Consider the following 16,723-nt stretch of genomic DNA (forward strand, 5'->3'; position numbering starts at 1 on the left):
TGTCAGCACTTGCTTTTCTTTTTTCTTTTTTTTTTTTTTGCTTTTTGGGTCACACCCGGCAGTGCACAGGGGTTACTCCTGGCTCATGCACTCAGGAATTACTCCTGGCGGTGCTTGGGGGACCATATGGGATGCTGGGAATCGAACCTGGGTCGGCCGCGTGCAAGGCAGACGCCCCACCCGCTGTGCTATCTCTCCAGCCCAGCACTTGCTTTTGATGGGTGTGATTGACCGGGTTCAAATTTGAAGTTTTGCATCTTCAGAGCTATTAACCCTTTTGTTTTATGGCTTCGGGGTCTCCCCTGTTTCGAGAGTACCACCCCCACCCCCGGGAGGGTGTTGAGCCAGTTTAGTGGGCTGGAGCGCATGCTTTGCGAGCAGGACTCTGGGGTGCACTCGCTGGCACCTCACGGTCCCCCCAGCAGGCCTGGCCTCTGGCCACTCGGCCAGGAGTAGCCTCTGAGCACTGCTGGGTGTGGCCCCCACAATGTGGGGTTTTTTTTTTTTTTTATGTAGGAGTTCCGCTATTTATTCAGCCACTGATTAGGCTGATTGAATTGTGCATGAACTCCGCCTTCCTTTTTTTTTCCACTTTTTATAATTTTATTTATTGAATCACCGTGAGAGCAGTTACAAAGCTTTTGGGTTTAAGTCTCGGTCATACAATGAAACACCCCTACCTTCACCAGTGCCCACTATCTACCACCAAAATCCCCAGTATACCCCCGTCCCACACCCTCCCCCTACCTGTGGGGCAGATGACAATGTGTTAAGTCTTGGGGGGCATTTTTTATTTATTTATTTTTAAATTTTTATTAGTGAAACACCATGAGGTACAGTTGTAGACTTACATATTTTTGGCTTGGGTTTCGATTATACAATGATCAAATACCCATCCCTCCACCAGTGCCCATTTTCCATCACCATGGATCCCAGTATCCCTCCCACCCCCATCCCCCCCCCCCCATCCCACCCTGCCTCTGTGGCAAGGCATTCCCCTTTGTTCTCTTTCTCCTTCTGGGTGTTGTGATCTGCAAAAGAGGCATTGAGTGGCAATCATGTTCTGTCTATAGCCTACTTTCAGCATAGACGCACCATTATTATTTAGAGTTTACACTTGGGGTTTTTTATTTTTTAGTTTGGTTTTGGGGCTGCTCATGGCAGTGTCCAGAGGCCACTCACTGCTTAATGCTCAGGGCACCGCCTGGGGACCAAACCTGGCCACCAGCACACAAAGCACGCACCCTGGCCCTTTGAGCTTCCTCCCTGACCCCCGTTGTTAATTTGCTTTTTGGGTTTTTGATAATTTAATTGTCTGGAGTGTATTTTGGTAACAGGGAATATCAGGGAAGCTGCTTCCTCACCCCTGCCAAGATAGCTATTCTCACTTTTTCTGATAGTTCCTCAAGTTTTTGTTCATTTTTTGTTTGGGGGCCACACCAAACAAAAATGGCGATGCTCAGGGGTTCCTCCTGGGTCTGCACTCAGGAGTTGCTCCCAGCGATGTTCAGGGACCCTGTGTGGTGCTGGGGATCAAACCCAGGTTGGCCGTGTACAATGCAAGCACCCTCCCCGCTGTACTATTGCTGTGGCCCAGAATCATTTTTATATTTCTCTTCCCCCTTGGTATGAAAAAAAAATCAGTCACATTTTAAAATTTTTACTTCATTTTTTGTGATGCCAAAGATGGAAGGAAGCCAGACCCTCACATGTGTGGCAGGCCCTCAGCTGCCAAGCTTCATCCCTTGCCCTAGACAGTCTTTAAGATGAGACTTTGCAAATAGTCTTTTCTTAGCAGTTGAGCAGATCAGCCAGCATGCCTCGTGTCACCTCTCACACAAATGCCATGACTTAGCTCGTGGAAGGATGGCAGCTGCTCAGCTCCATGGCCAGGCAGGGCGACCTTCATGGGGCCCTGCCTGTCTCCGTGGCCAAGCTGATCGGACCTTTGGTAGCCTTTGTTTTTGGTGTGAGGCTGGCCAGGCCAGCCGGGGGCTCAGTTCTACTTGAAGAGCAATTTCTTGCCTGTGGGCTTCATCCTCGCATCTTGGCAGCCAACGCAGGCCACGGTGGCACCGTGGTCCCAAAAACGAGTGTTCTGCCAACAGTCCTGCCCTTCCCTCACCCCTGCAAGTGTCACTCTGCCACTCGTCCTCAGGCCGCTGGACAGACGTAGGCTCCGTGGACCAAGGGACTCGGGCCTAACTATGGTGCAGTAAAAGTACAGCCATCCCCACACACATCTCAGTGCATGTGATTAAAGGTTTCCCCTGCAAAGCAAGCACAGTGAAGTAGGGCTGGGGTGGGACTTGCCTGGGTGAGGCCCCCTGAACCATGCCCAGCCCCCCCACCCCACCAGGAATGGAGAGAGAGAGAGAGAGAGTTCTCCTAGTCCTTCAAGTATTTTATTGATGCATTTGGATTTCGTTTTGTTGCTGCTGCTCCGACTCGGGGCCACTCACAGCTCAGAAAAACTATAGTACCGCTTGGAAGCCGGCAGCACATGCTGGGGGAAAATGCAGCTCAGATAGAGAAGGGAACACCAAGTAAAAGGTGTTTGGAGGACTCGCTGGGGATGTGAGACGCGTGCTAATGTAGTTTATAGACCGAACACAATGGGCACTCAATACCTCTATTGCAAACCACAACACCCTAAAGGAGAGAGAGAGCAAAGGGGAATGCCCTGCCATAGAGGTGGGATGGGGTGGGGGGTTGGGGGATGGGAGGGCCACTGGGTTCATTGGTGGTGGAGAATGGGCACTGGTGGAGGGATGGGTACTTGATCATTGTATAACTGAAAACCAAACAAGAAAGTTTGTAAGTCTACAACCACCTCATGGTGTCTCGCTAATTAAAAAAAAAACAAAAATTAAAAAAAAAGAAAAACTATAGTACCTGGGGCCAGAGTTAGTCACTTGCCTTGCACGCAGCCGACAACAGTCCAGTCCCTGGTCTCACATTTTGTTCTCCAAGCACCAAGAGATGTCACTTGAGTACAGAGCCAGAAATAACTCCTGAGCACCACTGGGTATGACCCCCAAACAACAAAAAACTGTAGTACCAGGTCCCCCCGAGCATCTGCCGTCAAATCTAAAGTTAATTTCTTTGAATCAGTTTAAATAAAGCACTGGAATAACTTTCGGTGTAAAATTTAGCCAGAATTAATGCCTACTCTGTCTGTTTATTGTGGTGCCATCCTTTGGGGCACTGACAATACACTGGGCCACCATCCCCAGCTAACATCTGTCTTTGTACTTCTTCACTGCCCCTGCTCTGAAGTCATCAGAGGTGGCTGTTTTCGAGGTTATGTTGGGTAGGGGAAGCCCTTTATTGAGGGACTGTCCCCCTGCAAACTGGGAAAAAAGAAGCCTTCCTAGGACTCTCTGGGACAGTCTCCTACGAGAACCTGCCTTCAGATCTCAGGCTGTCTGGTAGCAAAAGCCAGTGTAGGGTGGATGAGTGCTCAGCCGTGTTTTTCATCTAGAAAGTTCTCGTCTCAGAAGCACCTGCAAACTCTCACCCAGATCAGAGACGAAGACCAGCCCCTGGCCAGTGGGAGGCAGGCAACTCCCTGGTCCCCATGGCTGCCTGAGGTCCTTCCCTCATCCAGTTAAAGTGAATGTTGGGGGGCTGGAGCAATAGCACAGCAGGTAGGGCATTTGCCTTGCACGCGGCCAACCTGGGTTCGATTCCCAGCATCCCATATGGTCCCCTGAGCACTGCCAGGGGTAATTCCTGAGTGCAGAGCCAGGAGTAACCCCTGAGCATTGCCGGGTGTGACCCAAAAAACGCCAAATAAATAAATAAAGTGAATGTTGGCGACTAAAGGGATTTCTCGGGCTCGAAGCTCTCAAGACCCCGTGTCTCATCGAGTATTGATTGTGATCGATAGGATTTCTACTCTAACCAGTTTGACTTGAGGATGACGGTTTCAGAGCAGAGAGCGTGCTCAGCAGGCTGGTGTGCACTCTGTATTGGAGGCCCGGACGAGGTGTTTGTCACCGCCTGGCAGAGGGAGCCCAGAGTGCCCATCTGGGAGTAGCCCTGAGCACTGCCAGGTGTGGCCAAAACACCCCCACAGCAACTCTTATTATCGCTAGGACAGTCTTAGGTAACAGCATTCTTTTGGGTCACACATTCGCAATATGGTTTTGATCATTGCCAAGTAATCTGGAATTAATTGGGTCGGTTATGTTGCACAATGTGTCCTTGAGAAATCCGTGGTTGGGCTGGCAGCTTGGCTCCGTGCTCGGACACATTCTTGCCTGTTTGCAGGCCTGGGTTCAGGACACAGCACGGCCGGAAACGGGACAGAGCCTCGCTCTTTCCAAGTCCCCGTTCGCTCTCCATTCTCTCTCAACTCTCTCTCTCTCTCTCTCTCTTTCTCTCTCTCTCCCTCCCTCCCTCTCTCTCTGTCTCTCTGCTCCTTCCCCTTTCTCCAGAAGCATGGTCTCTCTCCCGAACACTTATTTCTTTTTCTCTCTCCTCATGTCTAAGTACATTTCATTCAATAAAAACTAATATTCAGAGAGAGAGAGAGAAGAGGAAAGAAAAGAAATCCCGGGGTATGGTAAATTAGGCTTATTTTTCTCATTGCTAAACTTGTTCCTTTGTTCCTTAGAAACTTGTGGTGAAAGGAGATGTGATTAGCAGACGGGATTTCTGAGTCCGTGAAATGCTAGCTGGAAACTCCAGATGTGCTGGAACTGCAGTCGAGTTACGTCTCTCGCTTGACTATGCAAAGGTCAGCGTGTCTAAATGACCTTGCATTTGACTCCTGGTCCTCAAACCGTGTGTCACTGTTTATGAGCATCTGTGGTCTGGGCACGGCCCGTCATCTCCCTCGGCTTTAATTTCCTGATCTGTATGTTGAAAACACCCAGTGTACAAGGTTACGCGGAGAAATGAAGTCATGCCTATAAATCACCTGACTGACCCATAGGAAGTGCCTAGCAAATGCAGTTGTCATCACTAAAGTCTGAATACATGATGGAGTGACAGCACAGCTGTCGGGCAGGGCAACCCAGGTTCGATTCTCACCATCCCATATGGTCCCCCGAGTACCGCCAGGAGTACTCCTGAGTGAAGAGCCAGGAGTAACCCCGATGCATCGCCTGATGGGACCCAAAAAGGAAAAAAAAAAAAAGCCCTACCTCCTTGTGCTATCTCTCCAGACCCATAATCTGAGTTTTTTTTTTTTTTGGAGGGGGCCACACCTGGTGATGCTTGGGTTCCTCCTGGCTCTGCGCTCAGGGGTAACTCCTGGCAGTGTGCAGGAGACTGTAAGGAATGCCAGGGACACAACCCAGCTTGGTCACATGCCAGGTGAGGGCCCCCCTGCCCCCAGATACAGTCCTCAAAGATTACGGGGACAAAGGGGAACTGTATGATACAGCATTGTGCGTCCCATGACAGGCCAGAGAGTTCTGAAGTGAAGCACTGTAGCACAGTCCTCCCGTTGTTCAGCGATTTGCTTGAGTGGGCCCAGTAACGTCTCCATCGTGAGACTTGTTGTTACTGTGCATATGGAATACGCCACGGGGAGCTTGCCAGGCTTTGCCGTGCAGGCAAGATACTCCCGTTAGCTTGCCAGGCTCTCCGAGAGGGGCGGAGGAATCGAACCTGGGCCACTGGGTCGGCTGCGTGCAAGGCAAACGTCCTACCACTGTGCTATCGCTCCAGCCCCTGAAGTGAAGGAAACGGTCAATGGAACACGCGTCACTAGGACACTCTGAGTTTATTTTTGTATGTTCACAGTGGAAAGGCTTCCAGTCGACTGGTGAGATGGTTGTAATTTCAGAAGATTTGTGTTCGTATGTAAATGGTCCCTTCTAAGCTTCTTATGCTTCTTTTTCTCTTCCACTTTCTGCTTCATTTGGTATTTGTCCATGAAGAATATAGTAAACAGCTTAAATTCCTTGTAATTAAGACGCTTTTGGTGGTTGGTGGTGGTGGGTGGGAGAGAGAAAAGTATTTTAGCAAGTGTTTCTTACCTTGTTTCAGCCGACAGCCGGCTAGTAATCACTTCTCATTTTAAAAGTTTGGAAACTGGGGAGCTGGAGTGATAGCACAGCGGGCAGGACGTTTGCCTTGCACATGGCCAACCGGGTTGGATCTCCCGGCATCCCGTAGGGTCCCCCAAGCACTGCCAGGAGTAATTCCTGAGTGCAGAGCCAGGACTAACCCCTGAGCATCGCCAGTGTGACCCAAAAAAAGCCAAAAGAAAAAAAAGATTGGAAACTGGGTCCCAGAGATAACTATGCTGGGATGAGTATGCAGGGGACCCTGGTTCGCACAGTACCCAGTGTGCCTTGGTGGTACCTGGCATCACATTCCTGCACCCTGGCATTAAACCATGCATCCGGTTTGGCATAGTAGTGTTGGATGTGGTCGCCGGGCCTTCTAAACATTTCTTGGGAGGACTCCCCGCTCCCACCCACCTTCCCCTGCCCCCCCCCCCCAAAAAAAGAACAAATATCCAACTTGGAAACTCTAAGAGGCTCAGTGATTCAGACACAGTTGGACTCTGATTGTAGCCTAGGAACTGGGAGGGAGAATCGGTTACTGACTAAAGGAATCCTTTTCCTTGGCTCCGTCTTGCCTTCCTGCATCAGACCTGATATCGTAAAAGATGGGGCACACACAGTTCTTGGCTCTTTGCGTTCCAGTCACCCGCCTGCCCCACCTGGAACTGCTCCTTCAGCAGTCAGAAATCACTGCCTCGCTCTCGCTTTCTCGGAATCTTGCTTCTGGTTCCCATCACAGAATCTCTTCCTTTCTGCGTATTTGAGTCTATAGACCCTGCCCCAAGATCAAGGCCGGCTCTACGCTGCTGTCGTTCTGCAAGGGGCCCCTTGGCTGCCCAGTCCACTCCTGTCCCGGGGACGGCGGGACCCTCACAGCCGCACCCCACCCCGCCTGTGTCCACAGCAGGCAACAGGACACTGTCCGCCGGCCTCAGGAAGAAAGCCTCGCAGGCCACACTTAGGAGCCTGCTCTTACCCGGTCACCGGTGACGTCGAAATCGTGGTAGATCTCGCCGAATTTCTGCTTTTTGATATTGAAGAGAAAGTTGTAGGTTTGGAAGATGGTCCCGCCAATCCTCCGCTCCCCGTCCAGGTCCAGCAGGTCAAACACGGGGCGGGAGTGACGGAAGATAAACTGCTCTTCCAGATGGTTCTGTGGGAGACAGGCACGTCCAACACGGACCCATGTGGGCGCCACTGTCTGCACTCGTGTTAAAAAGGTTCTCGGCCCTTGCGGGCTGGAGCGATAGCACAGTGTGGAGGGCGTTAGCCTTGCACGCGGTTGACCAGCGTTCGATTCCCAGCATCCCATATGGTCCCCCGAGCACCGTCAGGAGTAACTCCTGAGTGCAGAGCCAGGAGTAACTCCTGAGCATCGCCGGGTGTGACCCAAAAAGCAAAAAAAAAAAAAAAAAAGAAAAGGAAGGTTCCTGGCCCAGAATCTCTCTAGCCAGCTCCAGGGGAACCCCACAAAGAGCACTTTTCTCTGTTACTCATCCCTTCCAGAAAGTCAGCAAGGCCAAAGGAGAACCAAAAGGAAGGCCCCGGGAAGGGCATGCTGCTGAGGACAAAAGGGTGCCTCTGCCCCGCACAGGGTGGCAGCTGGTGTGGGTGAGACGTTTCCCGGCCACCAGCCCAGAGTCACCTCCACTGTGTTCCTGTCCGTTGCGAGGGAAAAGGCAAAAGAACTCAAACACACTTGGGACCAAGGGCCACCGGCCGTGGGGTGGGGGGGGTGGGGGAAAGCCTTGCTCCCGTGCCCCCACCCCAGGGCCGCCCCGGGCCTCACGTGCTGTGCCAGCAGGATGCACACCAGCGTGTAGAACTGGTCGAAGCCGATCTCACCCGTGGCGGTCCAGTCCAGCATGTCGAACACACACATTATCTGCCTCCTACTCAGGTCACTCACGTGGGCCAGGAAGTGATAGAACAGTATGTCTGTGGAGTGAGGGATGAGGAGATGGAGCGGCCGTGGGGGAGCCTCCCCCAGGGGCCGGGTCCCGGGGAGGCAGCGGGGAACCACAGGCCACGGGGGCACGGGTGGGTGCTGGTTCTGTTTCCCCTTCCCCTCCTTGCCTCCCAGGAGGGCTCCGTCCTTCACTGCCTCAGGGCTGTGGAGACAGGCGCAGCCAGGTCAGTCACTTAGGACTGGCTAAAAACACCCGAGTCATGGAGCAATAGTACAGTGGGTAGGGCATTTTGCCTTGCATGCAGCTGACCCGGGTTCGATTCCCAGCATCTCAGATGGTCCCCCGAGCACCGCCAGGAGTAACCCCTGTGCAATGCCCAGTGTGACCCAAAAGGTAAAAAAAAAAAAAAAAAAAAAAAACAGAGGCCAGAACGATAGCACAGCGGGTAGGGCGTTTGCCTTGCATGCGTCCGACCCAAGTTCAATCCCCGGCATCCCATATGGTCCAGCACTGCCAGGAATAATTCCTGAGTGAAGAGCCAGAAGTAACCCCTGAGCATCACTGGGTATGACCTACAAAAGCAAACAAACAACAACAACACCCGAGCTGTGCAGAAGGGTGTGGGACCGTCTGCACCTCCAGCCAGCTCCATGAACTGCTCGTTCTGTTCTTCCTGTGGTGTTAGAACTAGGATTCAGGCTGCGGGGAGAGGACAGTGGGCAGGGCACTGGCCTTGCACCAGGGGGACCGAGTTCCAATCCCGCAAGCACCACTGGGAGTGATCCCTGAGGACACGTCGCTGTTGTCAGGCATATAGACTCCCAAACGCCCTGTTATCCAAAGACCTGGGCCGCCGGGTGGGAGCCACAGTCCAGCGGGGAGGCTTTGCACGCAGACGAACCCGGGTTCGATCCCCAGCATCTAATAGGGCCACTGGAGCACCGCCAGGAGTAATTCTCGAGTGCAGAGCCAGGAGTAACCCCTGAGCATCTCGGGGGTGGCCCAGTAGAAGTGAAGCAATTGTGAAAGGTGGGAACAAGAAAACAAGGGCACCTGTAGGGGCTCTTGAGTGGAACCTTCTCCCCGTGGCTTCCCCAGGGTTGGGGAGAGCGCACGTGGCCTGGCTGTGGGGTGTGAGGGCCCAGCAGACGTCGGCTGTGTCCACGTGAACCAGGGAAGCCACGTCAGGGTCCGAGGGTGCTGGTGCTGCTGTCCCTCCCCCACCAGGAATGCAGGACACGATCAGACCTCTCTGGACGGCACCTGCCTCCCTGCCAGGCGGCATCTAGGCCTCTGCCACCAACCCTTCTCAGGTCAGGCTCTCCGCCCCCTGGGTGACCCAGACACAGGAGCCTGCCGAGCCCAGGGGCATTGCATCACCGGGAGTGATTCAGTTACCGGGGAGATCGGCCTCCTCTCAGCACATTCCGGGGAGACCAAGAATGTGGGCTTTGAAGTCAGTCAGCCCTGGGCTCGGGCCCAGCTTTCTCCTCTCTAGGCTGGGCTGTTGTAAGCTCCGCGATGGAGTGTGTGGAAATCTAGGCCAGACGCGAAGAGCTGAGCTTGGAATGGGGAGAGGATGAAGGTGGAAGGAACGAGGACAGATCTGGTTTCGTGTTTTGGGGGCCACACCCAGTAGCGGGTGTTCAGGGGCTATTCCTCGGGCAGTGCTCAGGGGGACCCTATGAAATGCCAAGGGTTCGAACCTGTACCAGCTCTCCAGCCCACTCAGGTCACAGGAAATAGATGGCTAGAGTACTTGTAAAGTATGGCCAGGAATAGAGCTCCCGGGCGAGCTCGGAGGACCCTACAGGATGTCAGGTATTGAACCCTGGTTGGTCGTCTGCAAAGTCAGTGCCCTCCCCACTGTCCTGTCTCTCCAGCACCCAATAATGAATATTCTGAAGTCCTTATGATGTGTTCAGGTACCAGGCTAAGCATATTTCATACATTGTTGAATTATCCCCCTCCCCCGGTTTTGAGAGAGGTCCCCTTACTAGAAGCCCCACTTATAGATGAGGAAGGTGAGACTTTAAAGAACAAGATGACAGCAGTTTTTTCCAGGGACCAAGGGGAGCAGGCAGATTCGATCTCAGAGATGTTGGTTTAGGAAAAAAAAAAAAAAGGCTTTAAAAACCCGAGAGATATGAGTAGGCTGGTCCCTATTCATAGCCTTTTGCCACAAAAGGTCCCTTGGGGCCCACCGAAGTGCCCTCTGAGCACAGAGCCAGGAGTAAGCCCTAAGCACCAGCAAGTGGGGCTCAATCCCCACCACCACCACCACCACCAAAAAGAAAGGTTTCTGGCTTTGCCGCTGTTCCCGGACAGGACCTCGAGGAAGCCCGTCCCAATACACCGACCGTTCAAGGTGTTCCTGTGGTGCACGTCAAGAAGGCGAAAATACTCCATCAGAGCCTTCACATTTTTCAGGGATAGTAGGCAGTAGAGTTTGTCCAGGTAGAGGAACCAGAGAAACGACTCTTCCCGCAGCTTCATGGCTCCCACGGCTGGGGCTGTGGCCACAGGCAGAAGTGAGAATCCTGCCTCGGAACTAGAATGTCAGGGCACAGAGGCGTCCTAGGAAACCCGCCTCGTTCTTTGTGTCTGCCATCTGACACCTCTTGTTAGCCGGACAGTATCCCCGTCACGAGACAAGAGCATGTCTCAGAGGGCTTCCAGCTCCGGGAGGCCTGCGAGAGCCAGTCAGGGGGTCCCCAGGGGGCGCTTCCCACCCTCATACAGTTCCTGAGAACTGTGCGTGGAAGGTACTCCAGAGAACTGTGACCAACAGTCCAAACCCAAGCGAAGGATCTGGAAAGGAATTTGGGAAGAGGCACGTGTGAGCCGTGGCCCGGAAACCAAAGGAGGGGGCTGAGTGGGGATTGTCAAGATCCTTTTTGTTCTTTGATCGTGGGAGTTTCCAACACGCCCCGAAGTGGAGTGATCCGTCTAACAAACAGAGGTGTGCTTTATACCCTCTTCAGCAAGTGCTCTCCAGAGAAAGAATGAACTTCCCCTTCCACTCACTCCGCAGCCCGTCCCGAGCAGGGCCTGACTGCACGTCAGTCACAGACGATTTTGTTTCATTCGGCTAAGGGGGTCTTGGGGCACACCCGGCGGTTCTCAGGGGGTTACTCCTGGCACAGAGCTCAAGGTCTGTTCTCAGGGGGCCTTGTGGTGCCGGAGATCAGACTGGCCCTCCAGCATGCAAAGTGTGGGTTTGGTCTTCTGAGTCATCTCCAAGCAATAAAGTATTCTGTTTTATTTGGGGGAGTGGGGGTGCTCAGGGCCTTTCCTGGCGGTGCTCAGGGGACAGTTTGCAGTGCCAGAGTTTGGAGAGGGGTCAGTCACAGGCCAGGCAAGCTCTTTATTTAACCCCTGTCCTACCTCTGCAGTCCCAGCAATAAAGATGTTTGCTCTACTTTTTTGCCGTACCTGACACTGCTCTACTCCTGGTTCTGTGCACGAAAGGCAAGCACCTTAAGCCCTGTCCTCTTCCTGGCCTCAGGAAAGTCTTCCAAATTAAAATGCATTGTTTTTACAGTGATGGCGAATTTCCTTTCACCTGTACCTGCTTCCAGATCAACTGGTTATTTTGTTGGTATTTTTTGGGGGGTCACACCTGGCGATGCACAGGGGTTACTCCTGGCTCTGCACTCAGGAATTACCCCTGGCGGTGCTCAGGGGACCATATGGGATGCTGGGAATCGAACCCGGGTCGGCCGCGTGCGAGGCAAACGCCCTACCTGCTGTGCTATTGCTCCAGCCCCGACAAGTGGTTATTTTGAAGTACATAATTGCAAGTGTGGCTTCTCAGCTGTTGAATATGCCCGGGGGACCCTGTGATGTTGGGGGTCGAATCTGGGGCTGCTTTTCTGCATGCAAAACATGTGCCCCAGCCCTTGGAACCGTCTCCCTGGCCCCAGAAACCACAATTTCTTTCTCCGTCTATGCTGGGCATTTGGATTGTTTCTCTATTCTGGCTATTGTGAATTGGGCGCTGCCTAGTGCAGACCTTAGATTTTGTTTATTTTGGCTTTGGGGCCACACCCTGCGGTGCCCAGGAGGGTTATTTCTGGATCTGAGCTCAGGCAAAAACCCCATATGCACCGTTTGGGATTTGAACTGGGGCCTGGGTCATGCAGCCAAGTGCCTGACCTCCTGGACAGCTCAAGCAACCCTCCGGAGCTTGTCTTGAATCTGCGTTTTTGGGGAGCATCGTTTTGAGTATAGTTTTGGGGAGCATAACTTTGAGCTCGTTTCCGGCTATAGGTAATAGAAACTTCTAATTAGGTCACGGGGGAGTGGGGGAGGCGGGGTGGAGGTGGGGGACCTCTCAAACTGCAGACACCGGGGAGCGACTTCCTTTCCAAATGCAAACGACCCAGCGTTTTTCGGGCAGCCTTCAAAGGAGGGTTTGGAACAAGGGGCCCCCCAAAGGGCCAGAAACCTCAGCGTTGCACCTGCACGGGGGTGGGGGGGGCTGGCTGGCCAAGACTAGAGACGAGACCGGTCGTCATCATCTTGGCAGGCGGGCTGGATCATCCCCGCACTCTGCCCTCGGACCCGGATTGAAGTCCCCTGGTCTCTATCCCGCACGCACACGGGCGGCTGGCAAGTGACCCAGCACGATCCGAGGGATCAGAGTTCAGTTCTCCCTTCGTACCGAGCTCTCGAGGCTGGGAAAGTGGAGAATAAAAGCTTTTATTCAAGAAGCCCGAGTCCCGCAGGCGGCCGGTGGGAGGAAGGAGCAGCCCGGGGAGGGGGTGCGGCGGGGCGGCGGGACCCCCGCCGCGGACCCCGGCTCCGGTGACCGCGCACGGCCGCCAGGGCGCAGCATCGGGCGCGCTCGGGACCCGCGGCGGGCGCGCTCGGCCAGCCGGGACGTGCCGCGCTGGACAGTGGGCGCGGGCCGGACTGCCTCCACGAGCCGTTCCGGGTCGGACCCACTGATGAAGAGGGTTCCCCCGGCCGGCCCCGGGGCCACGGGGAGTGGACACTCGCCACAGCCCACTTCTCGTCCTCTCCGGCGCCCGAGAGAGGCTTCCGGGAGCCCCGCGGCGCGGCTGAGCCCCGCCAGGCCGGGCCCGCGCGGCGCGGGGGTCTCCCGGTGGGTCCCCGGCCCCGGCCGGGAACTACAGTGTCCAGCGTGCCCCGCGGCCAGGGGCGGGGCCGGCGGGCGGCAGGTGGGGCCGCGGGGCGGGGCGGGGCGGGGCGGGGCGCGCGCCCGGGGCGGGGCCGGGGGCCGGCGGGGCCGGGGCGCCGTGGCCTCGCGGTTCCGGGAGCGCCCGGGAGCGCCTCGGGTCCCCGCGCCGCGCGCCCCTCGGCCATGGCTTTCGCCAATTTCCGCCGCATCCTGCGGCTGTCCAACTTCGAGAAGAGGAAATCCCGCGAATACGAGCACGTCCGCCGGGACGTGGACCCCAACGACGTGTGGGAGATAGTGGGCGAGCTGGGGGACGGCGCCTTCGGCAAGGTTTACAAGGTGAGGCGCCCCCCGCCCCCACACCCACTCCTGGGGGCGCGGCCGCCGAGACCCCCCGCTTTGGCCGCCTGCGCGCCGCGCCCCCGCCGCGCCCCCTTCCCGCGCGCCGGGCACCGTCGGGGACGCAGGGGCCACGCGCGCGCCTTGGGTGCCCGCGGGGGCGTCCCTGCGCCCCGCGACCCCTTCCCGCTCGCCGGGCACGGTGGGGACGTAGGGGGCCACGCGCGCGCCCCGGGCATCCGCGCGCCCTTGCCGCACGCCGGGCACCGTGGGGAGGCAGGGGGCCACGCGCGCGACCTGGGCATCCGCGGGGGCGTCCCTGCGCCCCGCGACCCCTTCCCGCGCGCCGGGCACCGTCCGGGACGCAGGAAGCCACACGCGCGTCCTGGGCATCCGCGGGGGCGTCCCCGCGCTCCGCGACCCTTTCCTGCGCGCCGGGCACCGCGGGGAGGCAGGGGGCCATGCGCGCGCCTTGGGCATCCGCGGGGGCCGCCCACGGCGTCCTTGCGCCCCGCGCGCTTCGTGGCCGAGGTCACGCCGACGCGGCACGCGCGAGGGATGAGGGTCCGGCCACACCTGAGGGCCGGGAGCACCTGCGGGCGAGCGGGAGCCCGGAGGGGGCGGGGCCCTCGGAGGAGCGGTCCGGGCTTGGAACGGAGCCGAGCCGGGCTGGGCCCGGGGCTCAGGGCTCAAGGCTCAGGGCCTGCGGGATCGGGCGCTGCAGGGATGAGTCAGGGCTGGGGACGCTCCTAGTTTGCGGGAACCTTTCCCCTAGAGGTGTCAGGGGCCCCGGGAGCTGGGGGAAGGGTGGGCGGGGCAGAGCTGAGTAAGACACCTTCGCCGCGGGTCATGGTCTTCTTGCAGGGAGACAGGTAGCAGGTCCCGAGAACGTGCTTGTGATCGTGCTTGTGATCGTAAGACGGAGGCAGAGCCCTGCGGTTAAGGCACCAGCGACAGTCGCTTCCTGAGCCCCGAGAACCCAAACGGGCTTTCCCCACCCTTCCCAGATCATTCCCTCCAGGGAAGGCTGTATTGCCCGCTGGTGACCCCAGGCCCTTCCAGAAGGTAGGGCTGCTCCAGGGGGAAGCCCCCTGATGTTCTGCGCCTAGTTACCCAAGCGTGGTTCCCCCACCCCATCCCCCCGACACTGGGTTCAGTGGAGATACAGAATTTCAGGCCCCGCCCCCAGTCCCACTCCACGGAGGACTGTGTTTCTTTTTCTGTTTCTGGGCCACGCCCAGCTGTGCTCATGGGTTACTCCTGGTTCTGTGCTCAGGGTCAGGTCTGATATATGGGGTGCCCAGGATTAAACCCTGATTGGTTGTGTGCAAGGCAAACTCCCTCCCCACTGCTCCCGCTCTCTCTTCTCTCTCTCTCTCTCTCTCTCTCTCTCTCTCTCTCTCTCTCTCTCTCCCCCTCCCTCTTTTCTCTCCCTCCCCCCTCTCTCTGTCTCTGTCTCTCTGTCTGTCTGTCTCTCTCTCTCTCTCTCTCTCTCTCTCTCTCTCTCTCTCTCCTGGGACTGCATTTCTAAAAAACTTTAAAAGTTTTTGTTTCCTTTTCAAAATTTTGTATTCATTTTTGGTCTGGGGACCACCTCCGGCAATGTTCAGGGGTCTCTCCTGGCCTTGCAATCACTGTGAATTGCAGAGTTACACCCTTATGACTAAATTTCAGGCATACAGTATTCCAACACCAAACTTTCTTTTTATTGATTGGGATTTTGTGACGTACAATCTTGTCGATGCTGGTTTCCGGTGTAGGTAATTCCAGCGTCACACCCATCCCTCCCCGAAGGACTCCAGTGCCCCTTCCCTTCCGCACCCCCCTGCCCCCAAACTCAGCTGTGCAGATCAGGTGTCTGGTAGAGAAGCCTACATTTTTTTTTTTTACTTTTTTATTGAATCACGGTGAGACAGACCCTTACAAAGCTGTTCGTGATTGAATTTGAGTCATACAGTGCTCCAGCACCCACCCCTCCACCAGTGCACACTTCCCAGCACCAGTGTCCCCAGGTTCCCTGCCATCACCCCCCACCCCCTGCTTGCCTGGATGGCTGGCGCTTTTCTTCTCTCTCTCTCTCTCTCTGAGGGTCTGCATTTTGACACGAGCCCCAGGGTCTTGCTAAGCCCACCGGGCAACTAACTAGATTTTATTTGTTTGCTTGTTTGGGGCCACCCCGGGTGGTACTCAGAATCTACTCCCCAATCAGTGCTCCTGGGTTGCTCCTAGTGATGTTTGCTGTGGGGGTTGGGAAGGGGAGGGGATTCAGCAGTGCCTGGGATCAACCCGGGGTCTCCAGCATGCTCTGCATGAGCTCAGCGCTTCAGCCCTCACCCTGTCTAGAGGCAGTTTGGAGGCAGCGGGCCCCTTCCGGGCTGCCTCTCCCCAACTAATCTCATCCCACCACACCCCATCTGAGGCAGCACTTGGGCGGGTGCCCTGTGGTCGCAGTTGTGGGCTCCCCCCCCCCCCCACCTCCTCTCTGTCAAGGGCCCTGCATTGCAAAGGAGACCAGGGTATCTTGCTCTCTTGCCGTCTTTTGCCCTCTCCTGCCTGGTGGCTGTCAGGGATCTCAGCGTGCCCATGTCCTCACTCTGTCGGGGGGTGCGGTGGGATGCTTTGGGACTTGTGCTGGTGGTGTTTCTGTTAGGGACTTCCCCCCACCCCTACACACACCCCTGTCTCCACCCCGAGCCAGCGTTCACCCGGTGTGTCCTGGCTACCTGTGATTCTTTTTCTTTCAAACTGAAATGCAGGACTTTGGCCCCGGAAATTTTGCCTGGCACGTGGTTGACTGGGGTTCCGTCCCCGGTACCCCATATGCTCCTCTGGGCCCCTCCAGGAGTGATCCCTGAGCACAGAAGCCAGGAGGAAGCCCTGAGCATTGCCGGATGGAGCCCAAAAATCAAAAGGGGAAAAGAAAGATTGAAATGAGCCAGAGAGGTGCTCTGGGTTCTTGAGGGGCATCTGGGGTCTCCGTGTAGATTTTTCTCTTCTTTTTTTTTTTTTTTTTTTTGGTCATACCTGGCGATGCACCGAGGTTACTCCTGGCTCTGCACTCAGGAATTACTCCTGGTGGTGCTTGGGGGACCCTATGGGATGCTGGGAATCAAACCCGGGTTGGCTGAGTGCAAGGCAATGCCCTCCCCGCTGTGCTATCACTCCAGCACCCAGATTTTTCTTTTTTCTTCTGCTGCTTGAGCACCCTTCCTGGCCCTGCACTCTTTGGATTATGTGATGCCGGGGATGGAACCCAGGTCTCTAGCCAGGAAGCACTGAGCCTCAGGGTGCAGAGCCCTGTT

The 16,723-nt window shown here is 56.0% G+C and overlaps 2 protein-coding genes across 2 annotated transcripts in view; one reads left to right on the plus strand and one right to left on the minus strand.

The window, feature by feature from the left end:
• Nucleotides 1–1,724: 1,724 nt before the first annotated feature.
• EFCAB9 (EF-hand calcium binding domain 9) lies at nucleotides 1,725–10,432 on the minus strand. The gene is made up of 5 exons (XM_056112362.1): nucleotides 10,297–10,432; nucleotides 7,816–7,964; nucleotides 7,003–7,179; nucleotides 5,837–5,932; nucleotides 1,725–1,793 (listed from the first exon to the last, which is right to left on the minus strand). Exons 1-5 carry the CDS (start codon nucleotides 10,430–10,432, stop codon nucleotides 1,725–1,727), a joined length of 627 nt encoding a protein of 208 aa, XP_055968337.1.
• A 2,741-nt stretch (nucleotides 10,433–13,173) lies between these two features.
• STK10 (serine/threonine kinase 10) overlaps nucleotides 13,174–16,723 on the plus strand; it is a 54,701-nt gene continuing 51,151 nt past the window's right edge. The window contains exon 1 of the mRNA XM_056112309.1: nucleotides 13,174–13,421. Within this exon, the coding sequence (XP_055968284.1) occupies nucleotides 13,266–13,421 (156 nt within the window). The 5' untranslated portion in view covers nucleotides 13,174–13,265. The remainder of the gene's footprint in view (nucleotides 13,422–16,723) is intronic.

The sequence above is a fragment of the Sorex fumeus genome, unplaced genomic scaffold (assembly GCF_029834395.1).
Source record: "Sorex fumeus unplaced genomic scaffold, SorFum_2.1 ptg000017l, whole genome shotgun sequence".
NCBI lineage: Eukaryota > Metazoa > Chordata > Mammalia > Eulipotyphla > Soricidae > Sorex > Sorex fumeus.

Coding starts and splice junctions, on each gene's coding strand:
- EFCAB9 (XM_056112362.1), bottom strand. CDS start 10,432: ATGAAGCTGCGGGAAGAGTCGTTTCTCTGGTTCCTCTACCTGGACAAA. Junction 7,965..10,296: donor CCACAGGAACACCTTGAACG/GTCGGTGTATTG, acceptor CTCACTCCACAG/ACATACTGTTCTATCACTTC. Junction 1,794..5,836: donor AGAAAAAGAAGCATAAGAAG/CTTAGAAGGGAC, acceptor TGCTCAACTGCT/AAGAAAAGACTATTTGCAAA.